This window comes from Magallana gigas, chromosome 9, assembly GCF_963853765.1.
Source record: "Magallana gigas chromosome 9, xbMagGiga1.1, whole genome shotgun sequence".
Lineage (NCBI taxonomy): Eukaryota > Metazoa > Mollusca > Bivalvia > Ostreida > Ostreidae > Magallana > Magallana gigas.
In genome coordinates, this window is record NC_088861.1 from 40466527 (window position 1) to 40483015 (window position 16489).

Below are 16489 nucleotides of genomic sequence, written 5' to 3' on the forward strand. Positions count from 1 at the left end.
TCGGGCCTTCGGCCCCCGAGCTGATATTGGAATCTCGGGCTGATACAGGGTGTGATATGGAAAAGGGTATGTATTATTATATTTATTACATACTTACTAATAACATACAGAAAACAAAAACAATTTAGATTAACAATGTAGTTTGTTTAATAACAACAACTTTAACAGAGAATATGAACATAAATGATATTTCATTTTTAAACAAGATGATACATGTATAAAGACATAATTTAACACAATTATAACAAACAACAACTTAATAGATAATTTGAACACATAAACTTTCATATTGTTTAACAATAACAAAATTTAATAACAAAGAAAATATCACATTTATAGCTATAAAACAACTTCACTTTTAATATTTGAACATATATATATTTACAAGATATAACAGACCCAGTTTCTTTTTCTTATAAACATAAATGATTCAAAATTCATTTTAAACAATATGATACTTGTATAAAGACAAAATTTAACACATTACTGGTAAACTTAACAGATAATTTAAAAACAAATAATGTTTCATATTTTTTAACAATAACAAAGTTTAATAACAAAGAAAATATCACAGTTAAAGCTATAACACAACTTCATTTTGAATATTTGAACATATTTACAAGATATCACAGATCTAGTTCCTTTTTCTTAATCTGACTCTGAATCACTGTAGATGACTCTACATCTCTTAAGGGATTTTGGTTGTTTGGAAGAGAAGTTAAATATAACATTGCCAGAAATATTGGCCCCCCTAAAATTGCCAAAGACATGCTCTTTCATTATGGGTTGATTTTCATAAGAACTTATTTCAGTCAGTGTTTGATGAATAATATCATCAGTGTTTGATGAGGGCACCACACTGGTGGATGGCAGAGCTGAGCTACATTTATCAAGGGATGAAGAGGAACTGTCGAATTCTGTGACTGGTGGTTCCGAGCAACTAGATGAATAGTTTGTAAGAATAGAAGACATGTGCCTCTGCTGTTCATTGGAGGCAGTGCTGTAATTATTACTAGAGTTAACATTCTTATGGCCGGACAGCTGCTGAATTATGGTTGGGGGGACACCAGCATGTACTAGGGAACTAATGGCTGTCTTTCTTGCGCTGTGGTTAACTTTTCTTCCTTGGATTCCCCGCCTCACACATGACCTTCACTATGTTGCCAATCGTATTCTTTCCCATTGGTTGGTTGATATACCAAGCTTTTTGAGGGTGCCTTGAAACTCCTTAGTAAAATGGCGACTCGGGGTTGTTCATCTGTTCTGGTCTTCTCCTTGCAAACTCCTTATACGCTAACACAGGACATCGGGGATTATCTTAAATGACAAAACATATATGTAGTTTATGTATAGAGAGCCATATACTAATCTATATGCAACATTCAAACTACTCAGGTTTCAGGAATAAATCTCAGGTTAACAAATAAAGGTTTCATAAATCTGGCAATATGTACCTCTATTTACAAACATCTTTGGTGCAAAACTCCGACTCTCACTTGTGACCCCAGTTCTTGTCTTTGTTGATCTCTCTCTATATTCTAAATATTCCTCTCCAGTCGAGGTGACCTTTTGCTGCACATCACCCCATCTAAGACTGACATGTTCAGCTCTGCTTCTCATTCCAAAATGCATTGTATTGTTAAGATACAAAACATTTATCAGTGACTTGGGATCTCCTGAAAACAATTTCAAAGACAATATTAGTTGTTGGCCTATTAAAGAAAAAGACATTGTAAGTTTTTCTTGACAAATTGATGAGTTTGTATTTTTCTTGTTGACATTTTATCTGACATAAAAAAAATTAAGTTTAAGTGAGTCAGAACTAAATCATAAATTACCAGTTCCAAGAAGATTCCTTTCATAAAGAAGATCGATTTCCTCTGGCGTTAGGGGGTCTGCTCGTTTTTCACGATTTCCCTTTCCCAGCTGTCTAAGCAACTTTCGTTTTGACAAAAGTACATCGCGAGAATGTTTGAACTCCTTATCCGTAATGATGTTTATGTTCAACTTCTTCTCGGCCAAATAACGGTTCACACTCCCTTGGATAGACTTTAACGTGTCGGGTTCATAATCCTCGCCGCTTGCTTTCTTTGCATTCATGAAGAATCTTGCCAAATGCATATCCAGGTCATAAACCGGAATTTCCTCCGGGTTTCTGTGTTCACCGTTCTTCGTTAGGTAATCATTAAATTTCCTCAAGTCAGATTCAGTTTTTCTACGCGTATTGGTATTTTGAAGGCCCCTTACAAACTCAAATGTAGAATCTTCTTGTGTGTCTGTCACGTTTTCCCTTTCAGTTTCAACATCGGGCATACCAGCCGACGTTACAAGTTCGAGGTTTTCATCTACAGACTGTACACTTAGGCCTAGACTCGAATCTAACAAATCCAGCGTAACATAATCAGTTTTTTCACTTACAGTGTCGTTGAGTCCACACATGTATTCCAATTCACTAAGTCTATTTCCAAGCAATTCGAATGTTCTTTCATTGAGATCCATTTTACAGTTTTACCGTCTGCAAATGTACACAAACGCCGAAGCGGTAAAAAGCAGAGGTGTTCCGAAAAGAGTAACTATAATACGGCCCATTTCTGAAAGAGTAAAAACCAGAGTGGTTTTGCAAGGGGTGCGATACGGATCCGTATCAGCCCTGTAGATCGATATCAGCCCTGCAGAATCCGTATCAGCCCCGGAGGCTGATACTGGTGTTATAAAGTTAGCTGTATCGCATATGCAAAAACACTGTATTTATTAGTAAGTTTGTAATATATCTTTTTATTCTAAGGATAATGGGCGTATATCCAATAATGTTTGATATCATGTGTGCAAGTCCAGCATGTATGTTTTGTTTATATCTTAAATACTTATTGAACATACTGCATCTTTGATTTGTTTTTACACATTGCATATTGTCGTCAACGGATGAAGGAACAAAGCCTTGCTACAGCTGGTACAAGCTAAAAACATGGTGTTAGGTCTGAGTTATAACGCCCAATGTTTGGTAATGTAAATTTAATATTGAAGTACTTAGTAATTAATAAAACTTCTCTTTGTTGACTTGTCCATCTTACCTTTTAATAGTATATCATTATTATTGTATCATCAATTTAATTAAAATTCCAATTTAATCTCTTTCATTACCCGAGCTAATGGCGTAATAGGCAATGACCAGGCTAAAGCTATGGTGCATGATACTGGATTTTGACTGACCAAATCGTTCTCCACACAAAAATTGTAGTTCTAACTTTAAAGAGATAGAAAAATCTATATCATGCCAGGTGGTCATTTTAAGTACACATTGATATGATAATCAAATAGCAATGTAAAGTTTCTTGTTCACAGACTAAGTCCTGATTGTTGTTAAATTGTTGTGGGAATTGGTTAAAGAGCATGTACAACAGCTACTTTTGGTAATAATATTAACTATAATCTTACTTTTTTTAAAACATTTGTGTTTTATATTTACTCTGTTAATATAAATATAAGTTTTCCAACGAACTGAAATGTCACACAGTCATTTGTTTATACAAGACACGTGACTGCCGGATATAACTCTATTTTCATTAAGCATGATTATTTCATTTCCATATTACCTATACGTAAGAAATTAACATAAGCCGATTCATATTATGCATTGATTTATTTGGATAATCATGATTTCTGTTCAATGGATACCGGTACATTGGATATTTTCACACTTCGTATATTAAACACAGATGAACAAACAAAGTACATTTATAGAAAAGTGCTTGATTAATCATTGTACGAAATATATCATAGACAAACGTTTATTTGCTTAACTGTAAAAAGAGAACTCGTTCAAAATGTGAATGCACCACAAAAAGAAAAAAAAATGCATGCAGTATTTTGCATTCCTTACTATCAAAATTAAAATTCTACAGATACAATAAGATTTAATAACAACTCTCCTGTGATAAACATTCTGATTATTTCCCTCTATTTTGTTTATAAAAGTTGGTTGCAGCCAGGAGGATTGGGTTACAGATATTCGATCATATCAAATATTGTCCTTTATGTTAATAAAAGTACACAATATCCTCTTCTTTTTCTTCTTTTAAAGTAAAAAAAAAAAATTCTACAACACGTTGACAATGAAATATAAAATATTGAGAACAATCAAACAAATGTCAGTTATGACTGAAGTCATAGTATACTTGTAGGCGCGTGTTGACCAAGTTTCCGCTTTTATTTCATCCCAATCTGCTTCTGCAGAATTAGCCTGTAAAAAAGCCAATCAGAAAAAAATGTGAAGTACATATTACGTTTTCTAAAAGAGAAATATTTTACCTCAAGAAAAAAGAACACATTTCTTAAATTATACAGCTCTTTAAGTCTGAGGAATCACAATTAATTCTTTTTGTAGGTCGATGGCTTTCTCAATCTCTTAATCTCAAAAGTATTTGCGAGAAATGAAGCAACTTACATTTGTCACAACTCAATGATTATCCACAACGTTTGAAAATGTTTAATTCGCATTCAAGTCCAAATTTTTGTTTCCTCCATATAGAAATTGCATGGTATTTTAACCTAAGTTTGACTTTAAAAACTGACGTAAAAAGATTTGGTTTTGAGGGAAAATCAACTTCTGAAAATGTGTCATTTAAAAAAAACCCAAAAATCCAAGCTAAATTTTAACGTTGGATGTGTATGTCAGTTGTTAATTACATATGTATCTATTAATACATAGTCCGTTATAATACATGTACAGTGTATAATATAAGCCAAGAGTAAAACACAGTGGGCGCTAACTTAGTACTAAATACGTTTCTTTAAACACAATTTTCAAATTTCTTGATCCTTAAACAAAAATGCATTTTGTACGGAGATTCAAAACATTAGAATGTTTTATCCTTTCAAAAAATTCCCTGTAATTTTGTTATAATTATACCATCCGGGTGTTATTTATGTTGTGTGCTATACAAAACCACAGGGTAAGTTTAATTGTCGCTATCTGGGTATTAACCCTGAAGCGATAGGGCCGTTCAAAAGCAAATAAGCTTGACTTAATGTTTCATTCTTGATATAGTTTGGACAAAAACCTATAAATCAATAAAAAAAAAAACCAGGTAATGGAAATAAAAGTAGTCAGAAAAAACATTTGTGATGCAATTAGTGTATTTAACTAATATTTAAATAATTGTTCTCAAGCAATTAGAGGTCTTTCAAGCTTAATATTTTTTAATGAATTGCTAGACTGCTCAATAAGGTATGCACACAATTATTATACCTATGATATATGTTGTACTATCAAATGGGGAAACCACAAAGCCATAAATGATTTTTAAACAAATTATTTTATTTCAAGCCATTTCTTTAAGAATTCTGTTTTTTTTTTTTTTTGCAAAAAATATAAATAAATAAACGGGTATCAAAATTAAGTTTCAGTACTTTAGAAAAAGTTAAATACAAACATAATAAATATTTAGAAAATACATTTGGTATATAGGGCTTAGTAGTTCATATAAAGAACTATTTTTCATCCTTTACTGAATATTTAACACCACAATGAATTGGTCTTATATGCAGGATCGAGATGTACACAAATAACCACATAAATTACAACACCCCAAATAATCAAACAAATTCCTGCTATGACAGCAGCTGTCGCGTATATGCGCGCTTTTCTGGACTGTCTTCTTGCTTCTATAACATCCCCGTTTTCTGCTGCCATATTAGCCTATTAAACATCAAAATAAACATATTAATGAATAAAGAATGTAAAATACATGCGTGCATTTTTGCAAAGAAATTGATTCAAAATGTTGAAAACAAAGCAATTGTTTTAATCAATGTAACATCGCAAACTTTCGTCTGATGTCATAAAAAATGTTAATACATGTTATATTTACAACTTTGAAGTGATCAATTCGTTAAACTCATTTTGGAAGGTGTTCAGTATAAAAGTTTTTATTGTAAATACGCTTTTACTGTGATAAACCCGATGTATATCAGGAAATTGTTATGCTGCAATTTCAAATCATATGGAAATGCTACATGTATATTAATATGATTAAAATACAAATTAAATAGTCTTTCCTATTTTCGCCTATGTTCGGGGGGTATACTGATACTGTTTCCGTTTATAGGCGTTAGCTTTTCTTAATATCGGTTCATGAATAATACTTAAAATGAAGTAGGTAAATGAGTCTTTTATACCAAAGTAAATGCGAGAAAGAAACAAAATGAGAAATTATATAATAATGTCGACTGAGGGAAAATCAACGTTTTAACTTTTAAACAAGACGTTTTTCATAAAAAAACCCCAGCTTTGGTACCAGCAGTTAAGGTAACTATGGCTCTTCTCGTTGCATTTCAGTGTTCGACATTCATTTGACAGTTTCATAATGGGTTAAAAATGTCTTTGTTTCTAATTAAAACGTATCAAAATGCATATATATTTGAAACCATAATTCAATCAAACCTTGCAAGCGGCCGTAAGTGCACATAGTCCTGTCGGCCAATAACAAAACACACACGAAAGGACAGCTGGGATCATGTAGTCTTTGTTGGGAGGGGCAGCATTTCTTGCATTAGGTACAACGCTATGTTGTGTAGGCTGGAAAACAATAGTTGAGCAAAATTACTTAAATTTCTTCTTTTAAGTGTTTCCTTTTGAACCTATGGAAATTCAAATTAACGAAAATACATTGTACGGCAATTAACATTATATTGGTTATAAATTGCATCGGATTTTCATATCCTCATATTTCACTGGTACGTTTTACCAATGAAATAATTTGATGTAAAGAACCAAAAATTATGACAAATTGTTTATTCACTTAATTCCTTTGACGTTATATTATTGTGACCAAATATACGTAAACAACAAGTGGATTGTGACGTTACATTTTATTTACACCCGGCTTCAGCAGGTGGTACGGAAATTTACATCCGGCTTGTTTACCAATCAGATCTTGCGTTATAAGCGACGTACATGTAGGTAATAAGATTGGTTATTTAGGTTCAATCAAGGGCGTACGGCGATGCAGCATGGGTTGTATTCCATGCACCCGGAGGCCGAGGATAGAATATAGATACCGAATCTATGAAATCTATTTCCTATGTAAACTAAGTAAACCTGTCTCTTATGTTCAATCAAGGATGCATAAACACTTTCAAGACATGCCATTTACACATTGAATGCATTATTTGATCGCGTTTTTTACCTCCGGCTTATGTCGGGTGTACAAAAATTTACATCCGACTTATTAGCCAATCAAATATCGTGTTACAAGCTACATAGGAAATAAATTAATGTTATTTCATCCTCTTTACTTTCATGTCATTTTGCAGCAACAATGTGCCTACCAAGTTACGTGTACATAATCATTGAATGGCATACTTAGACGTCTGCTTCTGTAATTACAATGAACAATGACAATAACAAACTGTCCACCATTTCAAAAATCCATAAAACGAAATACAAACTCAAAGCAGAACAACACGGACCTCCAAATAGATAGAGGTATGATCGGGTGCCTAGAAGGAGTGAGCATCCTTTGCTGACTGGTCAAACCCGCCGTGTACTCTTTGTCGTAATGGGGAAAAATGAAAAAGTCCGTAGACAATTACTGTGGTTTCATTAATATTCAAGGGTATTAATTTTCGTGGATAAAGTAAAAATCACAGTTTCCAGGATACGTAAATTCGTGGCCAATGACCCTTTCAATACTATTACTTATTAGGTTTTATGGAGCCGAGCCTTCTATGTACTTTACCGACACCACAAATTTCTTTAAACAGTCAGTAATAAACCTAATAAGTGTTTTGTTTTGTCGAGAACCTACAGTTTGATATGTAAACAAACAAAGATAATATATAACGATTAAGTTTATATATTATTTCTCTAATTTTTTACCTTCTTTGTCAGTCGTTTGTTCAAACCTGGATGCCTTTGTAGGATCGTAATATTACGTCACAACGGGCAAAGGGGGGGGGGGGGTCACTCTAAATAAATTAAATGTATGGTTGGACGTTTGTGTAAAAAAATCAGCTCAAATAACGTTACGTCCGCCATGTTGCCGTTTAAATTTTGACGCTTGCCCTGTAAAGAAATTTATGAGGCACCACGTGACGCGACGTCGAGACATTCTAGTCCGAGGCAAAACAAAAAAAGTTAATAAAAATTGCGTTTCAATGAACATTTATTTTCATGGATCAACTTAACAACGGAATCCACGAAAATTGGTAGGTGATTAATTATAGTCTAACAATTAGTATGAAGAACCCCAGTTAGCCTGCGACCCAGTAGAAGATTGTATTTGGTAACAAGGTCGTTGTATTGACCGTAGAACTTACAAAAAGGTGACTTCAAACGAGACTGTTGATAGTCCTGTTTTATCAACTTGTTTGTGAGTAGCTTGCTTCGCCTTAAAAACTGTTCATACGAAGAGCATGCCCTTGTGTATCAAATTAACTAAAAGACATAAAACACCATATGCAGGCGATGAAGGTGTATTGCTACGTAAGTAAGGAAGGTTGACTATAGAAAAATTGAAGTCTGATTATTTCTGACCACAGAGTTCATTCCACAAATGTTAGCGAAGGTTTGGTTTTTATTTTACAGGCGGAAATTGATTTATTGTTTTAGTATACAATACAAAAACCTCACATTTTTTTTATCTATTTAGTAAGTCTCTGAACTTTAAAAAAAATATCATCCTGAAATTGTTCTTGTAGTTTTTATTCAAAACCCAGTAAACCATTTTGTTTGTGTACTGAAACTGTAATTGAAAGAGGGGGCGTTCCAAAACAGATAAACTGAAAATTACTTTTTTTTTACTAAATGATGTAGATTTTTTAGACAGTAGAGTAAACAATTCAATAAACTCGGAGTTATTTGATAGGAAACAATCAGCGAGCTGAACTAAATTTATTATTGCTGTGTTAACTTCAATTTCAAATGTGCACTGAATTGTTTATGACCAAAAGGAAATTTTTCTAATTTACTTCATTTTTGTTTTCAAAGAGGCCAGCGGTTGTATATAGAAAAATGTTTTATTTACAATTCTAACAAACTTAATATGTTTAAACCTTTTACATTTTAAGACTATCATACAAGCAAAAAGTTGGACCAATCAGCTTTAAAGCATCACTTGTTGACCTTTTTTAAGCTTTAATGAAAATAACACATTTTGGATATTTATGTATGTATGAAGATTGTTTTGCTAATCGACTGTACCCCTTGATCCTGGGCGTTGTTTTGCGGTTGGTATTGGTTTCCAGAATATGAAGCGCCACCATGTGATGGATACTGGTTACCCCTCGGATACTGGTCATACTGACTCCCGTAAATGAACGATATCTGATCACTTTGTTCTGCTGCTTGAGAATGATGTGCAGGTTTTGCTAAGAAAATGAAAAAAGATATTTCATAATACATTGTAATACCTTTTACTATACTAGATTAAAAAATGAACGTTAAATGTAGCAATTTTTTAATACATGTGATGTAAGAAATGCATCTACTGTTTTTATTGTAATCTTTTTTTTTTTGGTAAAATAGTATGCAACATCTAAGCAGTCATGTCGACACATTATCTTTCATAAGTTCAAGCCCCGGCCGGGGATTAAACACATAACCTCTGGAAAGCACTCTCGTAGCAATGAGCGACCACCGCGCAAACCACTCGGCCAAAAATCTTGCTTTCGATGACGAACGGAACCTAGCATGCTCACGGTCGTTTGAGATACAGGTGGATTACATGTTGAACTATAATTTGAGATGATCGGAACGATACACATTGCATAGACATATATATATATATAGAGAGAGAGAGAACGGGGTTCATTAATAACTTTTATATTGATCAAGCAAGGTCTATCATTTTCAGAACCTTTTTACTCAAAATTATAAAAGGTGATGATAATCGGTAACTGATATTAATATTCATAGCACACATTTGCAAATGATAGAATTTAATCTAACCTGCCTATGGGTTTATCTTTTTTTAAAATTCGAATAAATCACGCCCGATTTTTGTCAGCAGATTGCATGCTATTAATTACAAATAATAATAATCACTTACGACTCGGTTTTATCCTCGAAGGCATCCTGTTAATCTGTGTGTTTATGTTAAATATCTAGTCTCTGACTGATATGTTAGTTAGCGTGGAGGAGATTTAAATACTATCTGTAACTTATCACAGGTAAAATTTTGACGTTAAAAGTTTTTATTTATAAACACGACAGATTTGGTGAAATCCGGTAAGAGAAAACAACAGAATGCTATTTTTGGTACTTCATGGGGAATATGAAGGTTGCACCACTGCAGAAAAATACAAAACTCCTATTAATGGATTAGGTAATTTTTTTCTGCAATGATCGCCTTCATAACCCGCATGAATAACCAAAAAAAGCATTTTTTGTTTATATTTTCATATTTCTAAATAAATTGATCGTTACAAATTCATGTAAGTAAAATTAACTTGATTATTGTTAAAGTACATCGGTATGTTAGATAAAAGAAAAAGTAAAATCTCATCCTATAGGAATTTGTGTCGGGCATTATTATGATTATTTTCTGCAATCCTTAATCTATGATAGGACAATGAAGTGTTTCATCAATCAATAAACAGACGGGTAGATTTCAGTCATGTCATAGCTATGAATTACTATAAATTTTCGTAAGAAATAGAGGATATCATACTGGTTGGATGTAAGCATCACATTAATAACGCGCATTCATCACCTGCATATGGTGTTGTTGTCTCTCAGTTGATTCGATACACAAGGACATGCTCTTTGTATGAACAGTTCCTAAGACGAAGCAAGCTATTGACAAACAAGTTGATAATACAGCACTTATAATCAACAGTATCGTTTGAAGTCATCTTTTCGTAAGTTCTATGGTCGATACAACGACTTTGTCAACATATACAATCTTCCACTGGGTCGCATGCAGACTGACGTTTTTCATACTAATTGTTAGATCATAATTAATCACCTAAATGTCTACGGATTTTTCCGATTTTTTTGTTTAAAAAAAATTGCAGTGGTTTTTAATTAATATAAATAACGACAAAAATTATTCTATAAAAGTTGCGAGTCCAAAGGTTTTGATCCGCAGTGTCGATATTTTTATTAATTAAGTTAATATGAAACTTTATAGCTAAAAGTTTCTGATAACTATAAAGTTAAATTTAAACATGAAATTTTGAACTCCACTAAACAGAATTAACGGCATATCATAAACGGGGGGGGGGGGGGGGGGTATGATTCAGCATTCCATTTTGAAATAATATCCCGTCGTCCCTTAAATCAAGTGTTTGTTTACAATGTATCCTATCGGTATAAGGAAGTTCAGAATAAGATAACAATCTGGTTATGCTCTATTTAATTTTAACGTAGAGCTTAATGTAAGTAATAATCTTTGCGGGGGTTTCCCAAACATGTTTACTTTAGAAGTTTGCAATTTAAAAATACTATCATATATCAGTGTATGCGAATTTCAAATGTGCAACATACCTCAGGCTGGTCAAATTTACAACCTAGGCTTCTATACCTAATCACAAGTCTTCTCTGTGAATGAAAATAGAATAAAGGACATATTTGACTAATACAGATATTTATAGTTATTGATCTATTTCGTTCTCTTTGTCGATATTCCATTTATTCTTGAAAAAAATATAATCAATCGGATACCGTATTTACAGAAAATCAATTAATGTAAGTAAATAAAGAACTTAGACCTCACAATTATAGACGTTGGTTAACAAATTAATTTAAGTTGTTTTGTACGTTGAGATTGTTCTCATATTAAATTATTTACATGTAATTATTCTTTTATAAGGTAAAATATCTTTTTATTCTAAGGATAATGGGCATATATCCAATAATGGTTGATATCATGTGTGCAAGTCCAGCATGTATGTTTTGTTTATATCTTAAATACTTATTGAACATACTGCATCTTTGATTTTTTTTTTACACATTGCATACTGTCGTCAACGGATGAAGGAACAAAGCCTTGCTACAGCTGGTACAAGCTAAAAACATGGTGTTAGCTCTGAGTTATAACGCCCAATGTTTGGTAATGTAAATTTATTATTGAAGTACTTAGTAATTAATAAAACTTCTCTTTGTTGACTTTTCCATCTTACCTTTTAATATTATATCATTATTATTGTATCATCAATTTAATTAAAATTCCAATTTAATCTCTTCTCATTACCCGAGCTAATGGCGTAATAGGCAATGACCAGGCTAAAGCTATGGTGCATGATACTGGATGTTGACTGACCAAATCGTTTTCCACACAAAAATTGTAGTTCTAACTTTAAAGAGATAGAAAAATCTATATCATGCCAGGTGGTCATTTTCAGTACACATATGATATGATAATCAAACATCACATGGTATTGTTTTAGCAATGTAAAGTTTCTTGTTCACACACTAAGTCCTGATTGTTGTAAAATTGTTGTGGAAATTGGTTAAAGAGCATGTACAATAGCTACTTTTGTTAACAATATTAACTATCTTACCTTTTTAACATTTTTGTTTCATATTTAACACTGTGCCGGATAATTATGCCAGTGCCAAGGTGGCATTTTTGCACCCCCTTAACATGCAGTTTCGGAATTGAAATTCATATAGGAAGTTCTTGTATTCCAATAGGATATTTCAAATTACCTATAGGAATAATGTTTTTCCTAAGGGAAAAATTATTTTCCTATAGGAATTTATTTTTGAAAGGTAAATATTTCAACTGACAGGTGAGATACAATGATAACAAAGGTGGTTGTTAACTCTTTAAGCAATGGTCTATCCTATGGCATATTTGAATTTTTCGATATATGCAGCTTAAATAGGTGCAAAAATGCCACCTTGGCACTGGCATAATTATCCGGCACAGTGTTATTTACTCTGTTAATATAAATATGAGTTTTCTAACGAACTGAAATGTCACACAGTAATTTGTTGAAACAAGACACGTGACTGCCGGATATAACTCTATTTTCATTAAACAGGATTAATTCATTTTCATATTATTTATACGTAAGAAATAAACATAAGCCGATTCATATTATGTATTGATTTATTTGGATAATCATGATGCCTGTACAATGGATACCGGTATATTGCATATTTTCACACTTCGTATATTAAACACATAATTATGAACAAACAAAGTACATTTTTAGAGAGTGATTGATTATTCATTATCGTATCGAAATATATCGTAGACAAACGTTTATTTTCTTAACTGTAAAAAGAGAACTCGTTCAAAATGCAAATGCACCACAATAAGAAAAAAATGCATGCGGTATTTGGCATTCCTTACTATGAAAATTAAAATTCTATAGATATAATAAGATTTAATATCAGGACTTCTGTGATAAACATTCCGATTATTTCCCTCTAATTTTTTTTTATAAAAGTTGGTTGCAGCGAGGAGGATTAGGTTACAGATATTCGATCATATCAAATATTGTCCTTGATGTTAATAAAGGTAAACAATGTCCTTTTCTTTTTCTTTTTTTTAAAGTAAAAAAAATATACAACACGTTTACAATGAAATATAAAATATTGAGAACAATCAAACAAATGCCTGTTATGACGGAAGCCATCGTAAACTTGTGCGCCCGTGTTGACCAAGTTTCCCTGTTTATTTCATCCCCATCTGCTTCTGCAAACTTAGCCTGTAAAAAAGCCAATCAGAAAAAAAGTAAGTACATATTACGTTTTTTAAAAGAGAAATATTTTACCTCAAGAACAAAGAACACATTTCTTAAGTTATACATCTCTTTAAATCTGAGGAATCACACGGTCCTACAAGCTTTAAATGTAGGAAATGTCTTCTTTCATTTATTTATATTAAGCTTAGAAAAGAAGTAACAATTTTATATCTTTTACAGAAAATCATCAAGAGTTTATTCCCATATAAAATGGTCTACATGCCTTTGTCGAAGTTGATTGTCATCTTGTGGTTTTGATACATGTAGCTACCAAAACATTTTGTGATTTGTAAATGCTTATCTCTTTTTTCCCTATATTTAAGCATGCATATCAAGAAAAAAATAAAACATTGAATTCAGCACTGCACCAGGAATTTGATTATATTGTAATAAATTCACATTTTCCGCAAATATATTTTGTGTCGGCATACCTCGTATGGTAATGTTAATATAAACATATGTATCAATAACAAAATACCTTGAAAAAATATTTTTTAAACTTAATATCAGGGCGCTTTATTAGAGTGTGTATATACTCGGATCAGTATCTAGTCTCTACAGATATCAAGAAATTCTCTTTGTAGGTCGATGACTTTCTTAATTCCTTAATCTAAAAAGTATTTGCGAGAAATAAAGCAACTTACATTTGTCACAACTCAATGATTATCCACAACGTTTGAAAATGTTTAATTCGCATTTAAGTCCAAATCTTTGTTTCCTCCATATAGAAATTGCATGGTATTTTAACCTACGCTTGGCTTGAAAAATTGACGTAAAAAGATTTGGTTTTGAGGGGAAATCAACTTCTGAAAATGTGTCATTTAAAAAAAAAAAACCAAAAAATCCAAGCTAAATTTTAACGTTGGATGTGTATATCAGTAGTTAATTACATATATATCTATTAATACATAGTCCGTTATAAGTACATGTACAGTGTATAATATAAGACAAGAGTAAAAAACAGTGGGCGCTAACTTAGTACTACATACGTTTGTAACAAAGCAAACCGTCCAAAATATTTTTTTGTGTGTGGTGGGTAAGAGACATTATCCAATCATTACCTTACACGCGGCTATGACAGCACAACATCCTAACGGCCAGAAACAGAACAAACAGGAAAGAAGAGCCGGCAGCATCACGTGTTTGTGAGCAGGGCCGTCATTGTCCACCACATGCACAACTCTAGGCTGTGATACCTGGAAAAAAATGTTTTAGAAATCACTTTGCTGAATTTATAATCATGGAATTCGATGAAAGTTACCTTAACATTTTTTGGTGGAATAAAATAATTTTTTTTTAAAATGCATCATAATGTTATTACATAGGATTTTTTCCTGTTTGTTGCTTCTTTAAACACAATTTTCAAATTTCTTGATCCTTAAACAAAAATGCATTTTATACGGAGATTCAAAATATTAGAATGTTTTATCCTTTCAAAAATTTCCCTGTAATTTGGTTATAATTATACCATCCGGGTGTTATTTATGTTGTGTGCTATACAAAACCACAGGGTAAGTTTAATTGTCGCTATCTGGGTATTAACCCTGAAGCGATAGCGCCGTTCAAAAGCAAATAAGCTTGACTTAATGTTTCATTCTTGATATAGTTTGGACAAAAACCTATAAATAAAAAAAACCCCAGGTAATGGAAACAAAAGTAGTCAGAAAAAACATTTGTGATGCAATTAGTGTATTTAACTTATATTTAAATAACGGTTCTCAAGCAATTAGAGGTCTTTCAAGCTTAATATTTTTTTAATGAATTGCTAGACTGCTCAATAAGGTATGCACACAATTATTATACCTATGATATATGTTGTACTATCAAATGGGGAAACCACAAAGCCATAAATGATTTTTAAACAGATTTTTTTATTTCAAGCCATTTCTTTAAGAATTCTGTGTTGTATATCGTAAACATCTATTGAATTACTTTTCTGAATTTTTTTCCTCTTACTCTGAACAAAACTTTACCAAGTAAATATTCTTTACACAAGTATATAAACAGGAAACCTAATAATAGAAGAGAATGTTCTAGAGGCTAGCTGTCTTTTAACAAAATTAATGGGTTGACTGTAAAAACAAGTTCCACTTGAGTAACCACAGGACTTGATGTGATACCTGGCTGACCCAATTGAATACCTGATTGCGCAATCCAGCAAGCTATTGAAACCCTTATCATAATTCTGTATTTCAAAAGATATGAAAATTCATTCATTAACAGATTTCCAAATGACGTTGACCTTGACCTTCATATATGTCATTTTGTTCGGCCAAGGTAGACGCTTCCATCCTAAATGGTCCGAAGTCTCTATGATAAGTAATAAAAAAAAGTTGAAAGTGATTTTATATACATTGACATACTTTCAGGGGCAATAACTACTAGAAAAGGGCCTCTTCATCCTTTCGGTATGAATAGATCGAAGAACCCTCTATTGTACTAAAGACATTCGTAAAAGTTCAAAGTCTCTATCTGTTATGGTTTAGGAGGAGTAGCGATAACAAGTATTTCCTTCTCAAAGGGTAAAAACTTTGTAAGTTTTGGGAGTTTTTTGATACAGGATCAATTGGTACTATAACTTTTAATGAGCAATTACATAAAGTTGAAATCGTTTGGATAACTCTAATAACAAAAAAGTGACCCCAAGGTAAATAAAAAAAAAAAACACAGAAATCAAACGGTCTTTCTTAATAACTTGATAATTATACTAAACAAAAGCTTTTTTCCGTGTTTACATCCATTGTTTATGTGCATTAAAAGGTTGTGTTTCATGTGCCAAGCTGATTTTTTT

General features: G+C 32.3%; 2 protein-coding genes and 1 long non-coding RNA gene across 3 annotated transcripts; all 3 read right to left on the reverse strand.

Annotated features, from left to right (window-relative positions):
- Window positions 1–1147: 1147 nt before the first annotated feature.
- Window positions 1148–2765, reverse strand: LOC136271636 (uncharacterized protein KIAA1958-like). The gene is made up of 3 exons (XM_066072014.1): window positions 1839–2765; window positions 1455–1676; window positions 1148–1317 (listed from the first exon to the last, which is right to left on the reverse strand). Exons 1-3 carry the CDS (start codon window positions 2497–2499, stop codon window positions 1229–1231), a joined length of 972 nt encoding a protein of 323 aa, XP_065928086.1. The 5' UTR covers window positions 2500–2765; the 3' UTR covers window positions 1148–1228.
- Window positions 2766–3621: 856 nt separating this feature from the next.
- On the reverse strand, window positions 3622–15881 carry LOC117691505 (uncharacterized). Its single transcript, XR_010709413.1, has 2 exons — window positions 14760–15881; window positions 3622–4240 (listed from the first exon to the last, which is right to left on the reverse strand). It is a non-coding gene; the product is annotated as an uncharacterized lncRNA (long non-coding RNA).
- LOC105318290 (proline-rich transmembrane protein 1-like) lies at window positions 5395–10184 on the reverse strand. The gene is made up of 4 exons (XM_011415333.4): window positions 10050–10184; window positions 9203–9369; window positions 6443–6577; window positions 5395–5698 (listed from the first exon to the last, which is right to left on the reverse strand). Exons 1-4 carry the CDS (start codon window positions 10072–10074, stop codon window positions 5516–5518), a joined length of 510 nt encoding a protein of 169 aa, XP_011413635.3. The 5' UTR covers window positions 10075–10184; the 3' UTR covers window positions 5395–5515.
- Window positions 15882–16489: the final 608 nt, after the last annotated feature.

Excerpts from the sequence above, each read along its gene's own strand:
- LOC105318290 (XM_011415333.4), bottom strand. The coding sequence starts at position 10,074 with ATGCCTTCGAGGATAAAACCGAGTC. Across the intron at positions 9,370-10,049 it reads TTCGAGGATAAAACCGAGTC|CAAAACCTGCACATCATTCT; the intron begins GTAAGTGATTAT and ends TCATTTTCTTAG. Across the intron at positions 6,578-9,202 it reads ACAACGCCCAGGATCAAGGG|CCTACACAACATAGCGTTGT; the intron begins GTACAGTCGATT and ends ATTGTTTTCCAG.
- LOC136271636 (XM_066072014.1), bottom strand. The coding sequence starts at position 2,499 with ATGGATCTCAATGAAAGAACATTCGAATTGCTTGGAAATAGACTTAGT. Across the intron at positions 1,677-1,838 it reads AAGGAATCTTCTTGGAACTG|GAGATCCCAAGTCACTGATA; the intron begins GTAATTTATGAT and ends AATTGTTTTCAG. Across the intron at positions 1,318-1,454 it reads AAAGATGTTTGTAAATAGAG|ATAATCCCCGATGTCCTGTG; the intron begins GTACATATTGCC and ends TTGTCATTTAAG.